General features: G+C 42.1%; 1 protein-coding gene across 1 annotated transcript in view; it reads left to right on the top strand.

Annotated features, from left to right (window-relative positions):
* Positions 1-423: 423 nt before the first annotated feature.
* Positions 424-19,230, top strand: part of GABRA5 (gamma-aminobutyric acid type A receptor subunit alpha5) — a 53,237-nt gene continuing 34,430 nt past the window's right edge. The window contains exons 1-4 of the mRNA XM_064646231.1: positions 424-1,179; positions 9,152-9,273; positions 11,126-11,193; positions 11,305-11,525. Of these exons, the coding sequence (XP_064502301.1) occupies positions 1,094-1,179; positions 9,152-9,273; positions 11,126-11,193; positions 11,305-11,525 (497 nt within the window). The 5' untranslated portion in view covers positions 424-1,093. The remainder of the gene's footprint in view (positions 1,180-9,151; positions 9,274-11,125; positions 11,194-11,304; positions 11,526-19,230) is intronic.

The following is a 19,230-nucleotide window of genomic DNA, read 5'->3' as shown; positions in this document are numbered from 1 at the left end:
CGCAGTGCCCGGTAGGGAGCGGCGCAGAGATAGCGGGACCCGCTGCGGGGCAGCGCGGGCCGGGCGGGGGGAGCCCCGGGGGACGGCTTTTGGTTCGGGTGTCTTGGCTTGCCGGCGGGGTGGGAGGGAGAGTAAGTTGTTGAGCGATAGAGCGCGGGGGCACGGGGTTCAGGTGGAAAATCCAGCCAATTCCCCTCAAGGTGTGTTTTTGGGGTCTGTTTTGGGGTTTTTGTTGGGTTTTCAGTGTTTCCTTTGTTTGTGTGTTTGGGCTTTGTTTTGGTGTTTATTTGGGGAGGCGGGTTGTTGTGGTTTTGGGGTTTTTTGTTTGGTTTTTTTTTGTTTGTTTTGTTTTTAATAGGGCACAGAGGAAAACGTTAGTGCACAATGCTGAAATTGGTGATCTGGTCGCTGAGGCAGGTATCCAGAAAGCGGCATTCACTGGAGCAGCTACATTACTGTCATTCTTCATGCTAGCGTGAGGTTTATGTGCCTTTGAGGGGAAGGTCACTTTTTACCCTCTCCCCCCACCCCCAGCAACCCACCCTCCTTTTGCTAAGCTGTGCATCAGCAGCATGAATTCCAAGAAGCAGTAGGTGTTTCTTGGCATTTCAACTGGGATTTTGGAAAGGGAAGCCGGGTATTTAATGGGAAAAAATTGCGATGAAAGCAAAGGATGCGGAGGCTGCACACAGCCCTGGGTTTGCAGGCATGTGGAAGTTGTCGAAATAGGTAAAGGGTTGAAATTGGCATTTGGAAAATGGTGACTTTTTCTTTAGTTACTTATACAACAGATGAATGTAAGGGAAAACTGGGCCACAAAGAATTTTTCCTGTTTTGCAGTTTGCTGTCAGCAGAAGGTAAAACATGTCCTTGAAGACATACAACTTTACATAAACAGCTGATGTTTACATAAGCCTAGATAAGTTTGTGAGAAACGCAGATAGCAGAAGATGCGGTGTTAGCTGAACTCAGCTATCCCGCTTTTTGTCCGTGCAATAATTTTCAAATTTTTTTGTATTGTTGCAGCGTAAGAACAAAGTGAACAGCTGCACCTTCACCAAAGCAACCACCTGCATTCCTTTTCTCCTCTGGAATGGACAATGGGATGGTCTCTGACTTTATCATGATCAAAAACTTCTTCCTCTTCTGCGTTTCCATGAGTTTAGCCAGCCACTTTGGGTGAGTTGCCAATTGTGTTTGAATTTTTGCTGTGGGTTTTTTAAGTAAATGAAAAACCATGTCTCTGTGTGGTGTGGAGCAGCTGAACAAAACAACCAGGCTTTGCATTTCGTCTTAATGTGCTGGTGTCAGGGGGAAGGGAGTGATTTACGCTCCTGTTCAGATTTACTCTCTTGTGTCAGTTCTTCTTGCTGTTGCGGGAAGGCTTGGAGGGCACAAAGGGCACAGACCAGGCCTACAGATGCTGAGTGCTCTGACCGGGGTTTAGCACAGCCAGGGGCTGTGGTGCTCCCTGCTTCTGTATCTGTGATGCAAGGGTCTTGCACCTTCCCTCTTGCCTGATGGATGCAGGTTATAGGCAGTAGTGCAAGACTGCAACAGTGGGACTCGGTGCATGCTACTAGCTGGTACAGGCTTTTCTGGTGATTAAGCTAAGATAGTGACTGTTCAGAAGGATGTCTGAGTTTGAAACTTGTTAGAATAATTATAGATTGTGTTTCCCTGAAGCATATAGCAAGGAATCCTGTTTTCTTATTTTTGCTTTGGGTGTTTCCCTGACAGTGATATTCTGAAAGCTGTATCAAAAAAATACTGCAACTATAGCTCTTAAAAAATGAAAAATAATGTCAGAAACCTTCTATTTATATGTTTTTCCTATACCCAGAGATATTAAGAACTTTCCAAAATTGAGCTATGTAATGGAATCTGGAAAAAGCGTTTTGCAATTGCTCAGGAAACGTAGGTTGATTCTTCTTTGTGGAGGAGAACAATTATTTATGATTTCACCAGAAAAAAAATGAATCCTCCCAACATTCTGATTCACAAGCACACCCATCAATTCCTTGCTATAAGAAGACACAAAATGGAGATGCAAATCAGTTTCTGATTTCAAGCAAAGTGACTTGTTCCAGATTGGAACTAGGAGTAAGACCAAACCAAGTGATGACTGTCCACGCTGTAAGCAAAACTTAGCGTGGTCTCCAGCACATGTCCTGTGTACACAGACAGAAGCCTGTGACCACAGTGGTTTATAGGAACAATTGTAGGACTGCACTCTACAAAGGATGCAAAGAGTTGTACACTCATTTATCCACCTTGAAAAAACTTGATCCTGCTTTCACTGTGGTCTAAGGGAAAACTCTCCCAGGACTTTGTGATAGAAATGAAGAGGGCATAGATAGTGTGGGAGTGGTTTTAAACTTGTCTTTACATTGCTGTAATTTGACAAAGTATTTTCAAAATAAGAAAATCTTGATGACTGTAACCTTAAGTCCTTCTTGACTGTTCGTCGTCCCTGCAGAAGGCAGCACATTGGAATAGTTGAGCATGACCTGCTTGGTATGGGGGGGTCTTTTAACTGTGTTTCTTCTCTAACAGAAGAATAGATAGGTAAGGCTGTAAAAAAAAAAATAAATCCAAACCTAAAAACAACCCAAAAGCCTGAGGGTTTAACTGTCCCTTTTGACTCCAAAGAAAATACTGAATGAAGGTCCCAGGTAAGAATCAGTATAACATGTAACCTGGCAGATAATCAAAACAGGACAGTTAGATGAAACTAGGACATTTGTTTTTTGTGAGTTAGTCAAAAAGCTTCTATGCACTAAAATGAGATCATCACATAAGTTCCCCCCACCCTCCTTGCCCCCCATTTCTAATCTAGTAATTTTAGTCCAGGCCTGTAGAGATAAGCAGCTCCAATTCACTGCACCATTCACACAGTGCCTTAGGGCTGAATTTTGACCCTGCTCAAAAGACAGAGGATGCTCCAGTGCTTCTGTTTCAGAGGCAGAAGCAGTTTCAGAGTGTAATTTGCTAAGTGCTTTGGGACTGACTCTTCAGGACAGAAAGGTACAATTAACATGTAGGCTGCTGTATTAACTGCAGGAATCTAATACTGATAACACTTGCTGTTGATAGCAGGTTCTTCTTTATTAGCTTCATCCATGTTTGTACTGTGCTGTTATATTGCAGTGTGTTTTGCAATATGCTTGATAAAAGTGATTGGTTGAAAGAGCACAAATTAAAAACCAAAATACAGGAGGGCATTACAGATGAAGCAGAGATTTTTCTACAGTTCTCCATAGTCATTCCATATTTATATTAAATCACAAATGCAGTTTTTGCTAACATAGTTAAAGCCACCTTGGGGGATTTTGATGCACAATGCCTGGTTAAATAAACAGAAATTACATATCTCAATCTCCTAGGCTACTTGATAAATCTCTACAAAAGTCTGTGATTAATGTTTAACATAAATGTGTAATGACTATCGAGAATTATCCACACTAATACGCAGTAGAGAAGGACTGTAGACAGAGTTGGTAGAAGTTATTTAAAGAAAAATCAGTGAATTAATTAAAATTCAAAGATGTAGATGAACTGAGAAGAGGATGTGAAGTCTTCCCCGCCTCTCGCTCTGTTGTTGGTATAACAGTTTTATGAGTTTGCATCTGCAGAAACGGTCCAGCATGAGTCAAAGCTTTTTCAAGCTTGCTTGAGTTCAGCCTTGAGTTGTATAATGTTCTAGCAACTTATTTTACTTAAGCATTCCAGGATAGTTCACAATTGTCTTGAAACTTAACATTAATAATAAGGCTAGAGAATGACTAAAAGTCAAATATAACCATCAAGAGTGTTTTCAGGTAAGACAAGAGACTGATTCCTTGTGGGCCCTCGAGGAGGCCGGGTGTTGGCAGCCCTGTGAGGGTTGGAGCCATGGGTGGCTGTTTGCACGCAGATCTGTGTGAGACAAGGTAGCCTGTGTTCAGCTCCGTGCTGGCCAGTCTTACTGTGTCCTGGCTTTTATTGCACAAGTCCCAGACCGTCCATGGGCACATCTCTGGGGACACGTTTGTGATCCACAGTCCTGTTTTGGACGTGCAATTTCAGAAATCTGTCTGAAAGCCAAAACCAACAGGGACGGACGTTGTTCATGTACCCACAGTTTAGTTGCCATCTGCTAATAATATTTATAATAGTAGAAACACAGAGAACAGAAGATCCCAATTATATGCAGCCAACCCAGTATTTCTCTGTACACTCTTAAGAATTCAGTCCGTAGTGCGTCTGTAGTTTCACATACTTCTTCTCTAGCTCACAGCCCTTATCACTAAGACTATAATCCTGCTATTTAGGCAGAACATACCTCTCCTTTAGACCGTTATTTCAAGTTAGTCTCTGCAGCCCTAAGCAGTTAATTCTGCAGGGATATCCCTTTCCAAGTACTTGTGATGCTTGGGAGTTCTTCCTCATATTTTTAAAGACTAATTTTGTAAGAATTATCATATCTTATGCAGCCATGCTTGTCTGTTTATTTTTTTTTATTCTGTTTTCCTTTCCTTCTCCATATCTCCAGATACCTTTTTAAACCCGTTAGACAATTTTAGTAATTGGAAAACTAAGTGGGTATCTAGAACTTCTTGGAGGAGTCAGACAACCATCAGTCAATCCCACGGCTGAACAGCAGGCTACGGCTTCAGCATCTCTGGTCAGCCAGCTGGCCAAATAGCAGGCATGTACCTGCCATCCAGCCAGCACGTACTTAGTTTAGGAGAAGCCCTGGCATGCAATGCATCCCAGTGAAGTTGCAAGTCAGTGACCTGGAGAGATGAGAGTACTGAGAGGTGTTTAATGACCCTGGAAGAAATTCAGGACACTGAAAGGGACATTAAGTTGCAAGGGGGTGAGGACTGTAAGATGTCACTCTATAAAAAACAGGCTTTCATTGCACTGCTCACAAATTGCTCCTTCCCAGAAGGTGGTAAAATACTGATCTTTCTAAATAAACGAATTAAATTATTCTTTAAAAATATGAAAATAGTATTAAAACTTCATTGCACAAATTCACAAAACATCAACATTTTTAGATCTCAAGATTCTATAAGAAAGGGATAACAAGAGACTAACTTAGAAAAGTAAATCTGTTTCCTCTGATGTCTGGCCAGTGTCAGTATCCAAAAGTTTGCAAGTATATTTTCCACTGTCTTTCCCACAAACTGTTAATTTGTCTGAAATTCAGGTATAATTGCAATCCTATGAAGGCAAGTTATTGGAAATGCTTCTCTTGAGAGAGAAAAAAATTACATCTTTCAGTAGCAAAATACTCTTCAGTTATTTTTTCAGTATTTCTTACCCTTTTTTTAAAAGAAGTTTTGGGAAAAATCATTAAATATCTACTATGCATTTTCCTCTTAGTACAACTAAGCTACTAATAGTACCTGTTATGATTTTGACTGGATGACAGTAACGTTTAAAATGGTAAATGATGTACTCATCGGAAGAGGTAGATGAGCATATTTAGAGAGTTATTATGTTTTACACTCATGGGCCCCTTCTGTGGCTTCTTATTTTTTCAGTTATCCTGAATTGCAATATTAAATAAATGTGATGAGAAGTATTCCTGGTTGATTTAGTTTATGTTCAATAATGAGCTTTAAATGCAATTATCTCTGAATTTTCTTAGCATTTTCCTAAGGTTTTTTTCTAGGTTTATTTTTATCCATACTGAAAATTTCTGCTATAAAAACATTTTTTGCTGCAGAGAGGCAATAATGTGCTTACCTAGTAATATGTTGATAAAACTAAATCTTTAGCTGTGTGAAAATAATTAGTTAAGGGTAGCACCTGTTTTCTCTCTATTCTTAGAGCTATATAGTATCTAATGTATGTATGTGACTTTGCAAGTACTATAAATGTCTTGCGTCATAACAGACAATCTCAGACCTTACTCCAAAATATGCATTTCACCAGCAATCTCAATAACAGAAATTAAATACTAACTTTCTGTGAAAGAAAAAGTAACATTTACACAACAGCAAACAGCAATCTATCTACAAATGCAGCTTCCCATCATACTGACATTTCACTGAAATTTAGCATCAGGTGCCTTTTTTATGGGTGAAGCGATCTGCCAAATCAAATTTGGATTGCAGTTTAGCAGAAGTGCAGACTTTTTGTAAATCTTCACTGTAGTTGATTCTCCATCTTTTTCCTCTATTAATTAGCTTTTCTTGTGGAGATACAGGAGTATTTCAGTATATGGGGTGTGTGTACTATTCTTGTAAGAGATGTACATAGCTGAGATAGAAGGAAGCAGCATCAATTACTCTTGTTAGATTCAGAGGAGCAGTTATGAGAACTATGCGCCTATCCCCACAAAAATAGTTCAGTGGAAATCTTCCCTCTGAGTTCAGTTGGCTTTGAATTCAGCCATAAGCACTGAAAATAACAGGATTTTTCAAGAGCAGAAAAACGAGTGAACCTTTGTGTCCTGTGCCCCCAGCACCATATCTTTGCAATAATCCCAGCTCCACATTTGGCATCCCTTGTTCTCATCTCGCATTGCAACACCTACGTTTTACCTCTGCTGTCCTTTTCTCCCAGGATCTTTCCTAATCACCCTGGAAGTCTCCTCCATCTCTCTTAATTATCAGAGAGGAGGGGAGCTGATCTTGCTGAGGCTGTTTCTGACCTACATGTATGCTGAATGGCCCAGTCAGCAAGCCAGAGGGAATAGATGACTGCTAACCTTCCATTTTTACTTAATGAGACGCTAATTTAGATTGCTCTCCCCTTGTCTAGTCACAGCTTCTCATGAAACTTGTAGGAATGAAATGAAGTTTGATCTCTCCACTCCTTTGTCAGACGCAGTGGAAAATGAAAATGGGTTCCTACGCTGATACGGTGTAGCAGGCAGACAGCATGATGCATATCTCTTTCTTATGAAAAAAAGAAGATAAAATAGATGAGAAAAGTTGAAAATAGTATTCTAGATATATTGGATTTTTGTGGTTTGTGCTAGGATTTTATTGAAATATTTAGTTATGGTTGCTGCATGTAAAGAACATCTGTAACTTCTGTCTCCTGTTTGAATTCCTTTGTGTTCGTTAGGCTGCTACTTGTAAATATTCACTTTTATGTGGTGAATCCCTTTGATTACAGTTGACAAAAAGGTGTACAGTCTTTTATCTTGAATGGTCCAGCATGCAGGGATGGCTAATGTTTATGTAATCAGTGTGCTGTGCTGGATTAACTGTTTTTCGTTAAAGTCAAACATGTCCATGATCTTTTCTGCCTCAGTTGCTCACTGGAGGTTGTGGTCACAGCATAGAAAACAGAATTAATTTGGTCTTTTGACCACGGAGAGATGAATGGCCTGAAAAATGGTCAAGATCTGTGGCTATGCCTCCACCTGCAGTGAAGGGGAGATCCTTGATGGCCTTGGGCTCTGCAGTGTGGATCTCGCTAGGGTTGCAGCAGTGCCAACTGCGCTCAGACCGCAAGGAACATCCTCAACCAGGCATTGCATGAGCTTTGGTGTTTCAGGGAATTGGACCTGTGCTCCCACTGCCTGGCCTTACTCCCCTGTTCTGAGAGGCTTTGCAATCCTTTCCATTTTCAGCAGAAGCCCATAAACTATCAAGGACTGGGGGTCCCCGTGTCTGTGAGAGGATATGTGTCCAAGAGCAGCTTGTTCTGAGCCAGGTCTGTTGTCACTAAAACTTCCAGATCCATTACATGGATGCCAGTGAGGTCCTGTTAGTGGAAACCTTGTGCAGGTAAAACCAAGTTGAGGTCCCTTCTTTCTTTGTATGAATCCTGTTCTGCTAGGTAAGCCAAACACATATGTTGCAACCATTCTGTAAGGCAAGCTGTTCAGAGACATGCTCTGAGCTTCTCTATTTATTTACTGATTTATTTCCCTGGGGACTGGTAATAAATAAACATGGATTTTATTTATTTATTTATTTATTTATTTATTTATCTATTTACTGTCTCCTGATGACTGTCTGGCATCGAGTTTAGGTTGCTGGAGCATAAGCAATTCCTATCTGCTGACAGTGGGCATGAGGCAGAGTATATGGTTCCTAGTGGGCCTTTGTGCCCTTTCACAGCTGGAAAATTTGTTGGTGATTTCAGCAGAGGCTGAATCTTGAATAAGCACCAAGTGTGAGGAAACTCGCTGTTCATTGCTTCTGCGGGTGAAGCATGCTTGTGGATAATCTCCCATGTCTATTCTTTAGGTAAGCAAAGGCATTAGTAGGCAGGGGATTCTCCTAAGCATCTTTAAATGAAAATCAGACAGATTTAAAAATGCAAGTTTTAGTTGTGCTGTGAGCTGTGAGCAGCTTCCTAGGTCTGAGCCATGGATAAAATGATGAAATAAAAAAGAGTTCAAATTAAAAACAAATCTGGCCCAAAAGAGATGAAATGTGGCCGACTACACAGTGCCGTTATTTGCATACTACAAGGGAGAACTAATTTATGCAAAAGAAAGAGGAGGAGTGAAGAACTGTGTTTTCTATACAGCAGTATGTTTTTCAGATACCCCAGTAGTACCCCAGTGGGATTTCTGAATGTAGTGGGAGTTTGTTATCCTCAAATAAGGTTAGAGTTCATCCTTTGTTCTGGCAATAAATTACATAAATTTTGAAAATTAAAAGCTGTTTGGCATTTAAAGATTAGACAGTACCTTCAGGCAGACTTGAAGGTGCATCCCCAGGGCAAACCCATGCTGCTCATACAGCTCCACTGTCAGCTGGTGTAGTTCCTAAAAAATGGAGGGCTAACCTGGTGAAAACCAGTAACAGCTTTTGCTGGCCCCTTGAGCTGATCTCGCTCCCTCCAGGGGATGGAGAAATGCCAGCACTTGGGAAATGGTGGACAAGGCAGCATGGGGGACCTGTGCATTATGGACAGAGGGTCAAAGGGCTCAGGTGTCTCCTGATCCAGCACCCCAGGGTTGTACCTCCATGGCATGGATCCTTTTTTGAATCCTCCTCCAGGGAGAGCTATTTAGGATTGCTTATAGCAATGATGAAATCACCGCAGCTCCCTGTGCTACTCAGCTGGAGCAACAGGAGAGGACAGAAGCTCAGTGGCTCCATTGCTCCATTGCAAAGTTCCCTCGAGACTGAAGCCCCTTGAAACCAGCATGGCTTTTGACATGTTTTCTTTCATTTGCATAAAATAGCTTCTCACAAACGCCAACAGCGTCAGGAAAAGAGGACACCAATGATAACATCACTATATTCACCAGGATCTTGGATGGTTTGCTGGACGGCTACGACAACCGACTGCGCCCAGGACTGGGAGGTAGGATAACGCATTGGCTGTGGCCGGTCCCCTGCTATACGGGACCATCGTCTATGTGATGCCCTTTCAGATGGGTACTTGCTCTTGGCCTTGATGAGGGAGTTGTGTTTGATTAACTAAACTAAGTCCAGAAAGTAGATTTGTCTCCTAGCAAATGGACCACAATAAAAAAAATCACTGAAAGTTGTCTTCTTTCAGTCACTGAGGTCATCTAAGGTTGGGTTAGGAGAGCATCTGTGATACATTTTTTCTGTAATTGCATACAGTTTGGGTTTTTCTTTCTGGTACTTCCTAAGATGAGCAAGACAATATGTTAGCAGGTTGCTGCAAGGTTCCCTTACTGGTCAGCCTACATAAAATTATGCTGGTGACACATATCTCTTTCAAAAACAGATCCCTAAACCATTCGTTTTTAGACAACTACAGAAAATCTGTATTGATATGTCATTTTGATAACCTCTACGGCAGCTATTTTAAAACCATAGCCTGTGAATGGTTGTGAATAGCATGTGAATAGTTGTGAATAGCATGTGAATAGGTTGCCATCCTAACCTTGTTGAGCCCTCCTTCAGCTCTCTATCCCCCAGATTTCTCTCATCTTCTACCCATGTGTAAACCATCTGTTATGTTTCTTCCTGGCCCTTTTTTAATCTGGCTACCCCCACCCCTTCCTCTTGTGAGACCAACACATTGCTTTCATCCCTTTCTCTCCTTCTCATCTCACTTTACACAGAGATGCTTGAAAATAGGGCTCAATGCTCTTATCTTATATAACGAACTTCTGAAATTTCTGCCCCTAAATTAAATTAGTACCGGATTTGAAAAGATGCCAGAAAGATTTAGAAACTTGAGGGCAGAAGTAATTTCACCTAATTTTGGACATCTCTAATATAGATGTCTGAAATTGGGCAGATCACCCAAGCCAGCAGAGGGGAATAGGTCCTTCCAAGATATACTTCATCTCATCCTATAGTAGGAATTGAGTAAGTGCCGGCAATGTGTGCTCACAGCCCAGAAAACCAATTGCGTGGTGGGATCCGTCAGAACAAGGGTGTCCAGCAGGTTGAAGGAGGTGATTCTGCTCCTCTGCTTTTGTGAGTACCATGTCCAGTTCTGGGGCCCCAGCATAAGAAGGACATGGACCTCTTGGAGTGAGTCCAGAGAAGGTTACCAAGATGATCAGAGGGCTGGAGCAACTTTCCTGTGAAGACAGGCTGAGAGAGTTGGGGTTGTTCAGCCTGGAGAAGAGAATACTCTGGGCAGACCTTATGAAAGCCTTCAAGTGCTTAAAAGGAGCTTAGAGGAAAGATGCAGAGGGGCCCTTTATCGGAGAGTGTAGTGATAGGACAAATGTGTAACGGTGTTAAACTGGAAGAGGGAAGATATAGATTCAGTATTTGGAAGAAATTTTCATTGTGAGAGTGGTGAGGCACTGGCACAGCCTGCCCAGAGAAGTTGTGGATGCTCCATCATTCAAGCATTCAAGGGCAGGCTGGATGGGTCTTTGAGCAACCTGATCTAGTTGAAGGTGTCCCTGCCCATGGCAGGGCAGTTCAAACAAGAACATCTTTAAGGTCCCTTCCAACCCAAATGATTCTGCGTTTCTATGATCTGTAGAAGCCTGTCAGTCAGAGGAATTGCACCCTTGAAAGTCTTGTTTCTTTCTGATTATAAGAACAGAGTCTGGACTCCCTGCATTTCATCAGGGATGAAATGTCTCCTCAAGCATCCTCTTAATTTCAAGCTTATGGGAATTTTTGAGTGATTCGGAAATTTTTAATAGATAAATGCATCACAAGTATGTATTTCCATCTTAAAATAATTACTAATGCAAACCCCATATTTATTACAGAGAGAATAACTCAGGTGAAAACAGACATCTATGTTACCAGTTTTGGTCCTGTGTCAGACACAGAAATGGTAAGTTAGCATGTGGCTGCCAACTCTGTTGTATTTACTTCGCTAAAGTCATTTTTGGAACTATTGCTTCTATTCAGATCCTGCAATACCTTGATTGTTTCTTTTTTCCAGGAATACACCATTGATGTTTTTTTCCGACAAAGCTGGAAGGATGAAAGGCTGCGATTCAAAGGACCTATGCAACGCCTCCCTCTTAACAACCTGCTTGCCAGCAAGATTTGGACCCCAGACACTTTCTTCCACAATGGCAAGAAGTCTATTGCTCACAACATGACAACCCCAAACAAACTTCTGCGCCTGGAGGATGACGGCACTCTGCTGTATACCATGAGGTAATAACCAGGATTGATTTCTTCTGATGCTGATTCCCAATTAACCCTGCAAGTACCTGTGGGGAGCATCACTTTCTCCACTCCTATTAGAACTGGGCAACCAATCTTTCACACATGTTTACATGAATATCAAGAAAAATGGAGAACATAATCGCTGCCTACAAGTACCAATTAATTTGTAGCTTCTGAATACTGCTAGTGCTTAAATATTTCCTTTGATTAAATTGAAGGCATATTCTCAACAGATTTGATGATTCAGTTCAGCTTTTTTATGAAGATCTGTTCTCTCTTACTGTTTGTATTTGCAGCTATAGTGCAGACTGCAGGAGAACAGTCTCCAAGATCAGAAACTGAGACTTTGTTCTGGGGCAGTACATTTTGAACCCTTGGAGCTTTTGTTATTTTTTTTTCGTTTCACTAATAGTACTAAAAGGCAAATGATCATAGGGATAAATGAAATAAGCTAGCAGCACTGTGAAGCTGCTTTAGCAAGTATTATCCTGAAAACAAAACTGAGACATTATATTGGTGTCTCAGATCTTCAGGATCATGCTTCTCATCTGATTAGAGGATACTGTCAAACTTCTTCATTGCATAACCTAGATAGAAGATACAGTATCGGTGATTTTAGAGGACTGTGTGAAGCTCTTCTCAGGCTAAATCCCACATCACTGTATGGCAGTTTGCTCATTAAAGGTAATTAGCCTGTAGTAATTAAGACTGCTGTCTATCTTCAACACAGTTTTCTCCAAGAGCATAGTTATATGGATAACACTTGAGAAAGAGATGAAAGGAAAAACCTACCAAGCAACAAACTGTTATTCAGAGCTTTTCACATACAAGCCCAGAGCGGTGCCTAAGACCCAGTAAAGTGCTCAGGAGCCTGAAGTTGGGTGCTGAGATGCTGGGGTTTTCAGTAGGCAACCCCAACCAGGTGGGGAGCTGAACTCCTGCTGGTGCTGTGTCCTGCTGTGGGACCACATGCTGCTGCACATCAGGAGGGCAAGTCCCGAGTTCACTCACAGGACCTGTGGTTAAGATTTGTTGGGGCTCAAGGAGATTATGCTTTTGTACAAAGGCACCTGGAGCTCTTCAGAAGAGATAGGCAAGGTAGGAGAGGTGGAGGGGTGTCTCTGTATGTTAGAGAGTCTCTTGACCTTGAGGTCAGTGATGATAAGGTTGAGTGCTTATGGGTCAGAATCAGGGGGAAGACCAACAAGGCTGACATCCTGGTGGGAGTCTGTTATAGACAACCCAACCAGGATGAAGAGGGTGATAAATTATTCTACAAGCAGCTGGCAGAGGTTTCAAAATCGCCAGCCCTTGTTCTTATGGGTGACTTTAACCTGATGGATGTGTGCTGGGTGAAAATGGCAGAATATTGTCAGATGCCACATGTATGATATTGAGGCAAAGCTCAACATAGCTTTTGCTATTTTGCTAGAATATTGTGTGTGGATGTGCATATGTGTGGAAATAAAATTTCCACCAACTATGGCATATGTGATAAGAAATGAAGCACAAAACTTTTAAAATAGCTTGCCTTCCGCTACTGCAAGTAATAACTTTAAAGAGTGTCTGCTTAAACATGAGTCAGGAGCCTGCTTTTCTAATGTGCATGGAGCTGTGCTCCTTTAGAGGCTGTAGATTTTCATGATGGGTGTTTCAGCAGCATGAGCGATGCTGTGCCAGGAGGTGGCTTGAGAATCCCCTCCCAACTTGTACAGAGATGATTGTGACAAGCAGCCAGCCCCTTCAGCTGCCTTGGCATGTCCTGATGAAGGTAACAGCTCAGCAGTTTCCTAGGATGGCTTTTCTTGAGAAGATAGGCAGCACTGGGCTTTTAGTGGGGAGAGCTGCTTGTCTCAGTGGTAGTGTGCTGTGAAGGTACTGAGTCCAATCTGGGGCTTCAGCCCCATTTCCTCTAGCTCCCATCAGGCTTACTCAGTTCTCAGGATCTGTGGATGTGTAGACAACCCTCTGTTAGCTCTGCATTCTCTTCGTTTCCAAGGAGGAATTGCGAGCTTCCCAGACTGTACGTAGGAGTATTATGTGCAGGGAGGATTGGACCCTCTGTCATTGACGGAGATGCCTGAATTGCTTTTGCAACCTCGCATCTGGCTGCCTGAATGAAGAGGAGGAAAGCAGCCAAGCCGATGCTGACCTTCCATCCTATTTCACTTCCAAATATACCAAGTATGATCAGCTGAGCAAACTTCCAGCTTTAGCACTTGTCAGGACATACGTTTTCATGACACACATGTTTACTTATAAAGAAAAATGTACTCTGCACATATTGCGTTTGATGATATGTTGTCTAGGTCAGAAGTTGATGGGATGTATGTTGCTAGGGAAATTGATAAATGGGCTTCTGTATATGTGTGGCATTAAAACCCTTCTGCATGAATATAGAAACACAACATGTCCTTTAGACAGATTTCATAAGCAGCAGTGTTCTCTGCTGGGAATGACTTAATAATTCTGGTTGTCTTTCACTTGGGAGGACCTATTAGTTTTATTTCACTAATGTAGTTTACAAATTACATGCTGTTGAATGAAATATTGCAAATTCTCTTTCTACCCCTAGAGGGGAGTATTGTCCACAGCTCCACTTTTAATTTTTTTATTTCTTTTTTTAAGTAAAGGCACTGGAATAAAAAGCACTAGAAAATATAGTTCATATTTTACTAATACGTATAGAAAATGTCTTTGTGAATGGAGGCAAAAATAAGATTAATTCCCTTTAAAAACTTAAAATATATTTCATTTATCTTATCTGAGAAATAAATGTTGTAAAAAACATAGAATTCCTTAATTCCATGAAGCTATTCTGAAAAATTGGAACAGTGATTTAATCAACATTTTTAGACTAAGAAGAGAACCATCATGTTTCAGTGAGCTGCATTTTTTTTTTTGCTCAGTGGGAGTTGGCAACTGGATTTCTGTAGACAGAAGTTTTGATAAAGTTTGCTGCAGAATGCCAGAAAAAATGCTGCAAAGAAGCCAAAAATTGTGTGAAGTAAAGCATACTCACTAGAGCTAAACTTTTGGACTGTGAATTAGCTTTTCACCAGCAGCTCATAGGCATTTTTTAATGATTTTCTATTAGCTGTAGATATTGAAAAATCTTTCTTGTGCTCCTCAGAGCCCTGTTCTCACTATCACTTTGAAAGGACTCCAAACTCCTTTTGCTACCACTGGGACTTCCAGGCATCTGATGTAATCTGGGATTTTAAACAGAACATGGTCATATATCTGAGGAAAGTACAAACGGATTTTTCCTATCTTATTATGGCGACTGAAAATTGCCAGAGATCCTGAGAGAGCTTATAGTTAAATCTGTCCCAGTAATTTGCATACGAATAATTTATCAGCTGGAGAATGCAGATATTTTTCAGTATGGTGTTAAAAAACTCCAAAACTTTTAGTACAGCCCTGAAATACAGTTATCTTCACTGTTCCTGGAAGATATTTACAATTCAGCAATGTGTAGGATGCCAATCCACTTGATGGCAGTATAACCACGCTGCTTGCTCTGCTGTAGTGCATACACGGGTTTACCTAGGCTGAAAATATTTTTTCTTACATTAATACTGGGCATTAAAATTGTATGTGCAAGTGTAAACATGTCCTGGATGCATGTTAGCCCAAAATGTGCTCTTCCACGAAGGACTTGGCTTAGCAAGCTAACCATTTTATGCTATAAAGCTATTGATCATAAAACCAGCTGACCAGAAGATACGATACTGCTTTAGAGATGTCCATTGGGAAAGCCAGGTTTTGTTTGCTTGGATTTTTTTTAAAGGAAAATTATTCTATGAAAAATGTGTGGGTTCTTAAGCTCTGACTTTGCCAGAAGGCAGCCTTTCCCAGAAGTGGGTTCGCTTGTGTGCCCCTGAGTGAAAAGTGGCCAGCAAATATTGACCCTGAGATTAGCTCAGTTGGTTAAAACTTTGTGGTGATAACACCAATGTCAGGGATTCGATCCCCTGTGTGGGCCATTCACTTAAGAGTTGGACTCCATGATCTTTGTGGGTCCCTTCCAACTCAGAATATTCTATGATTCTGTAAATCTAGAATATCATTCTTTAAAATGAACTCTTCATTTTCCATCAGCCAGCCGCCTAAATGGGAACATTTCTGTTCAATTTGAATGTGTTTTTCTTATTTCAAAGGGAAGATTTCATTTCCACATCCATTTATATTTACAGACAGGGATCTGTGAATACTTTTTAGGCCTTGTATAAATATTACAAAACTAATTAGGGGCTATGAAGCCATGCAAATGTGCATTTCCTTTCCCTTTGTTAAACTTGCTGCATTTTCTTTCATATTCAAGCTTCAAACTGCCTGAAGCTGGAAGAAAAAGAATACTTTCTTCACACTGAGCTGAATCTTGCAGAGTGATGAAAAAGTGCCATGGTGGCAAGGACTCTCAGCTGCTTTTCATCAATTCAGATTTTGACAGAGCAAGAGAAAATAGGGATATATGAAATGAAAGGCCCTTCCCTGAGGATAGCAGCAGGATTCTTGTTTTAACATCAAGCCTGTTGGTTCCTATCTCTCTGCTTTGGTTGTACATTGCCCCTTTTCTCAAAAGTTGTCTGTCAAGGAACCAAAAAAATCCAGGGCTGGATTAACCCACAGGTAAGGAAGGCATCAGAGGAGACTGTGGTGTAATACATTTAAAATGGGCAATTATGACCTGACTAAATATAGTCCCCATGTAAGTGTGTGATAGCAGCCTATTCTGCTGGAAATAAAAGTGGGCAGAGCCCCACAGAGATCTCCATCACAGGGATGGGAGCTCACACAGCAAGGCAAAATTGATTAAAGACAAAACCCAAACCAGAACTGGCCCTGCCTTGGATGAGGGGAATGCTTGCTTAGACTTCGAGAGGTTACAAAAGGTACAGCTTTAGCTCCAGATCTGTGCTGAGCTCAAAGGCAGACCAGCTTTCTTTGGGGTTAGATGGAACAATTTCTACCAGATTCCTTTGCTTTATAAGGACGAACCAGCAGAGCTGACCTGATGTGCTGGGTATGCATGGATAGGGTGACTGAACAGTAACTGGAGAGAAGCAGTGCCCAGGAAAGCACAGCTGCCTTGGTGACTCTGTCTTTGCCCAGTCTGCAGCCGGGTCCCAGCTTCTGAAGCTGGGGGCTTTGGAAGTACCTGGTAGATGCTGAAAAATTATTATGCTTCTGCTCTTTTTTTATTATCAGGGGAGGATAATATTACAGTGGACTCCCTAGTCATTTCCTTAGACTGAAATTAAAATCTTCATCTGCCTAATCAGAAATACTGTCCCCTGAAGTACATTTATGTTTGTGCTGAAATATCCAACTGATATTGAGTAATCTATAAAATGCTGTGGTGGAGGGCACCAGGCAAGATGGGTGGGATTCATCTCAGCTAATTCTGTTCATCTGTAATGTTGATTTCTACAGCTGTGCCTCTTGACTAAGAATTGCTCCCAGTGCAGAACAGTGACTTTCTTAAGGAGTTAGGTGTCTGCGTTATCTGCTGCTCCAGCTGGATCCCTGCAAATTTATGGGGTCTGGTGGGATTCATCCCAGAATCCTTGAAGAGCTGACTGATGTCATCACAGAACCTCTTTCAATGATTTTTGAGTGGTCTTGGGAATCCAGAGAGGTTCCAGCTGACCAGAAGCTGGCGAATGTTGTCCTGATTTTCAAGAAAGGCATGAAGGAGGACCCTGGAAACTACGGGCATGTCAGTTTCACTTCAATGTCTGGTAAACTTAAAGAGAAGATTATTCTGGGAAGTACTGAAAAACGCCTGAAAGACAACGCAACCATGGGTCACAGCCAGCACGGCTTCATGAGGGGAAAGTCCTGCTTATCCAACCTGATTTCCTTTTATAACAAGGTAACTCACCTAGCTGATCAAGGGAAGCCAGTTGACGTAATCTTTTTGGATTTCAGTAAAGCTGAAAGGATCTCACAGGATCCTTCAGGACAAAATGTCCAGCACACAGCTGGATGAACACATCATGTGGTGGGTGAGCAATTGGCTCTTGGGTGGAGCACTGGGGGTAATAGTGAATGGGGTAACATCACACTGGTGATCTGTCACTAGTGGGGTTCCACAGGGCTCCATCTTGGGCCCTGTGCTCTTCAACATTTTCATAAAGGACTGGGATGCAGGACTGGAAGGGATACTAAGGCAGTTTGCAGATGACACAAGACTGGGAGGAGCTGTTGACTCTCTCAAAGGCAGGAAGGCCCTGCAGAGAGACCTCAAAGAATTAGAGGACTGGCCAATCACCAACCATATGAATTTCAACAAGGGAAGGTGCTGGATTCTGCACCTGGGATGAGGCAACTCCGAAAGTCTGTACAGACTGGGAAATGAGATGCTGGAAAGCAACACTGCAGAAAGGTACCTGGGGGTCCCATTCAACGACAAGTTGAATCTGAGTCAGCAGTGCCCTGGCAGCAAGGAGGGCCAACCATGTCCTGGGGGGCATCAGGCAAAGCATCACCAGCCAGTCGAGGGAGGGAATTGTCCTGCTCTACTCTGCACTGGTGTGGCCTCACCTTGAATATTGTGGCAATTTTGGGCACTGCAATGTGAGAAAGACATTAAGCTATTAGAGAATGTCGAAAGGAGAGCAACGAAGATGGTGAAGGGCCTTGAGGGGAAGCTGTATGAGGAGTGGCTGAGGTCACTGGTTCAGCCTGGAGAAGACTGAGGGGAGACCTCATTGCAGTCTACAACTTCCTCAAGAGGGGAAGAGTAGGGGCAGGCAGTGATCTCTTCTCTGTGGTGACAAGTGACAGAACCCAAGGGAATGGCCTGAAATTGTGTCGAGGAGGTTTAGGTTGGATGTTAGAAAATGGTTCTTCACGAAGAGAGTGGTTGGGTGCTGGAACAGGCTCCCCAGGGAAGTGGTCACAGCACCATCCTGAGAATTCAAGTGGTTTGGATGATACTCTTGGGCACTTGGTGTGACTCTTGGGGATGGTCCTGTGCAGGGCCTGTGTTGGGCTCGATGATCCTTGTGGGTTCCTTCCAACTCAGCATATTCTGTGATTTGGTGATATATGTATTTGTATGTGTATACATATATGCTTATGTAGACGCATGTTACATTTACTTAAGGGACACAGGGAGACATCAGTTCCCTGGGCTAAACACTTATTGCACTGGGGCCTGAAACAACTCTTGCTCTAAACTCTGTGAAAGAAATAAGTGTGGTTATAGAAGTGTTCCCAAGACATCACAGTGGGAGAACAGGTGAATAGTTGTGTCCTGTCCTCAGCAAAGGCTAAATGAGTAATTTCACAAACCTAACCATGTGTTCACAGTTTTGAAAAAAAACAAACCAACACATCAACTCTCTTATTCTCCTATCCACATGTGTGCCCGTGGACATACTAGAGATGTCACAAGGGCTCAAATTGTTCTGCCGAGGTCCTATTGGAGCAGGTACCCAGGGAAGCTTCTCCTGAAAAGAGTCTGACTCAGCCCTGAAGTCTCCCTTTGCAGGGAGCCAGCCAGCCCCATGGAGTGGGATATGGCTTGACTAAGGCTGGATCCACTTAACTCTTTGTTGGCATGTTGGCGAGATAGATTGAGATAGGTTTAATATGACTTTCAAACAAACATTTTGCCTTTTACTGGGGAAAATGGTGATGGCTGGCCTCATGCTGGGAACAGCACTTGGGCTCACCTGAG

Source organism: Pseudopipra pipra, chromosome 2, assembly GCF_036250125.1.
Source record: "Pseudopipra pipra isolate bDixPip1 chromosome 2, bDixPip1.hap1, whole genome shotgun sequence".
NCBI classification, from domain to species: domain Eukaryota; kingdom Metazoa; phylum Chordata; class Aves; order Passeriformes; family Pipridae; genus Pseudopipra; species Pseudopipra pipra.
Note: the sequence above shows the minus strand (reverse complement) of the source record. Positions and strands in the feature narration are given on the sequence as shown.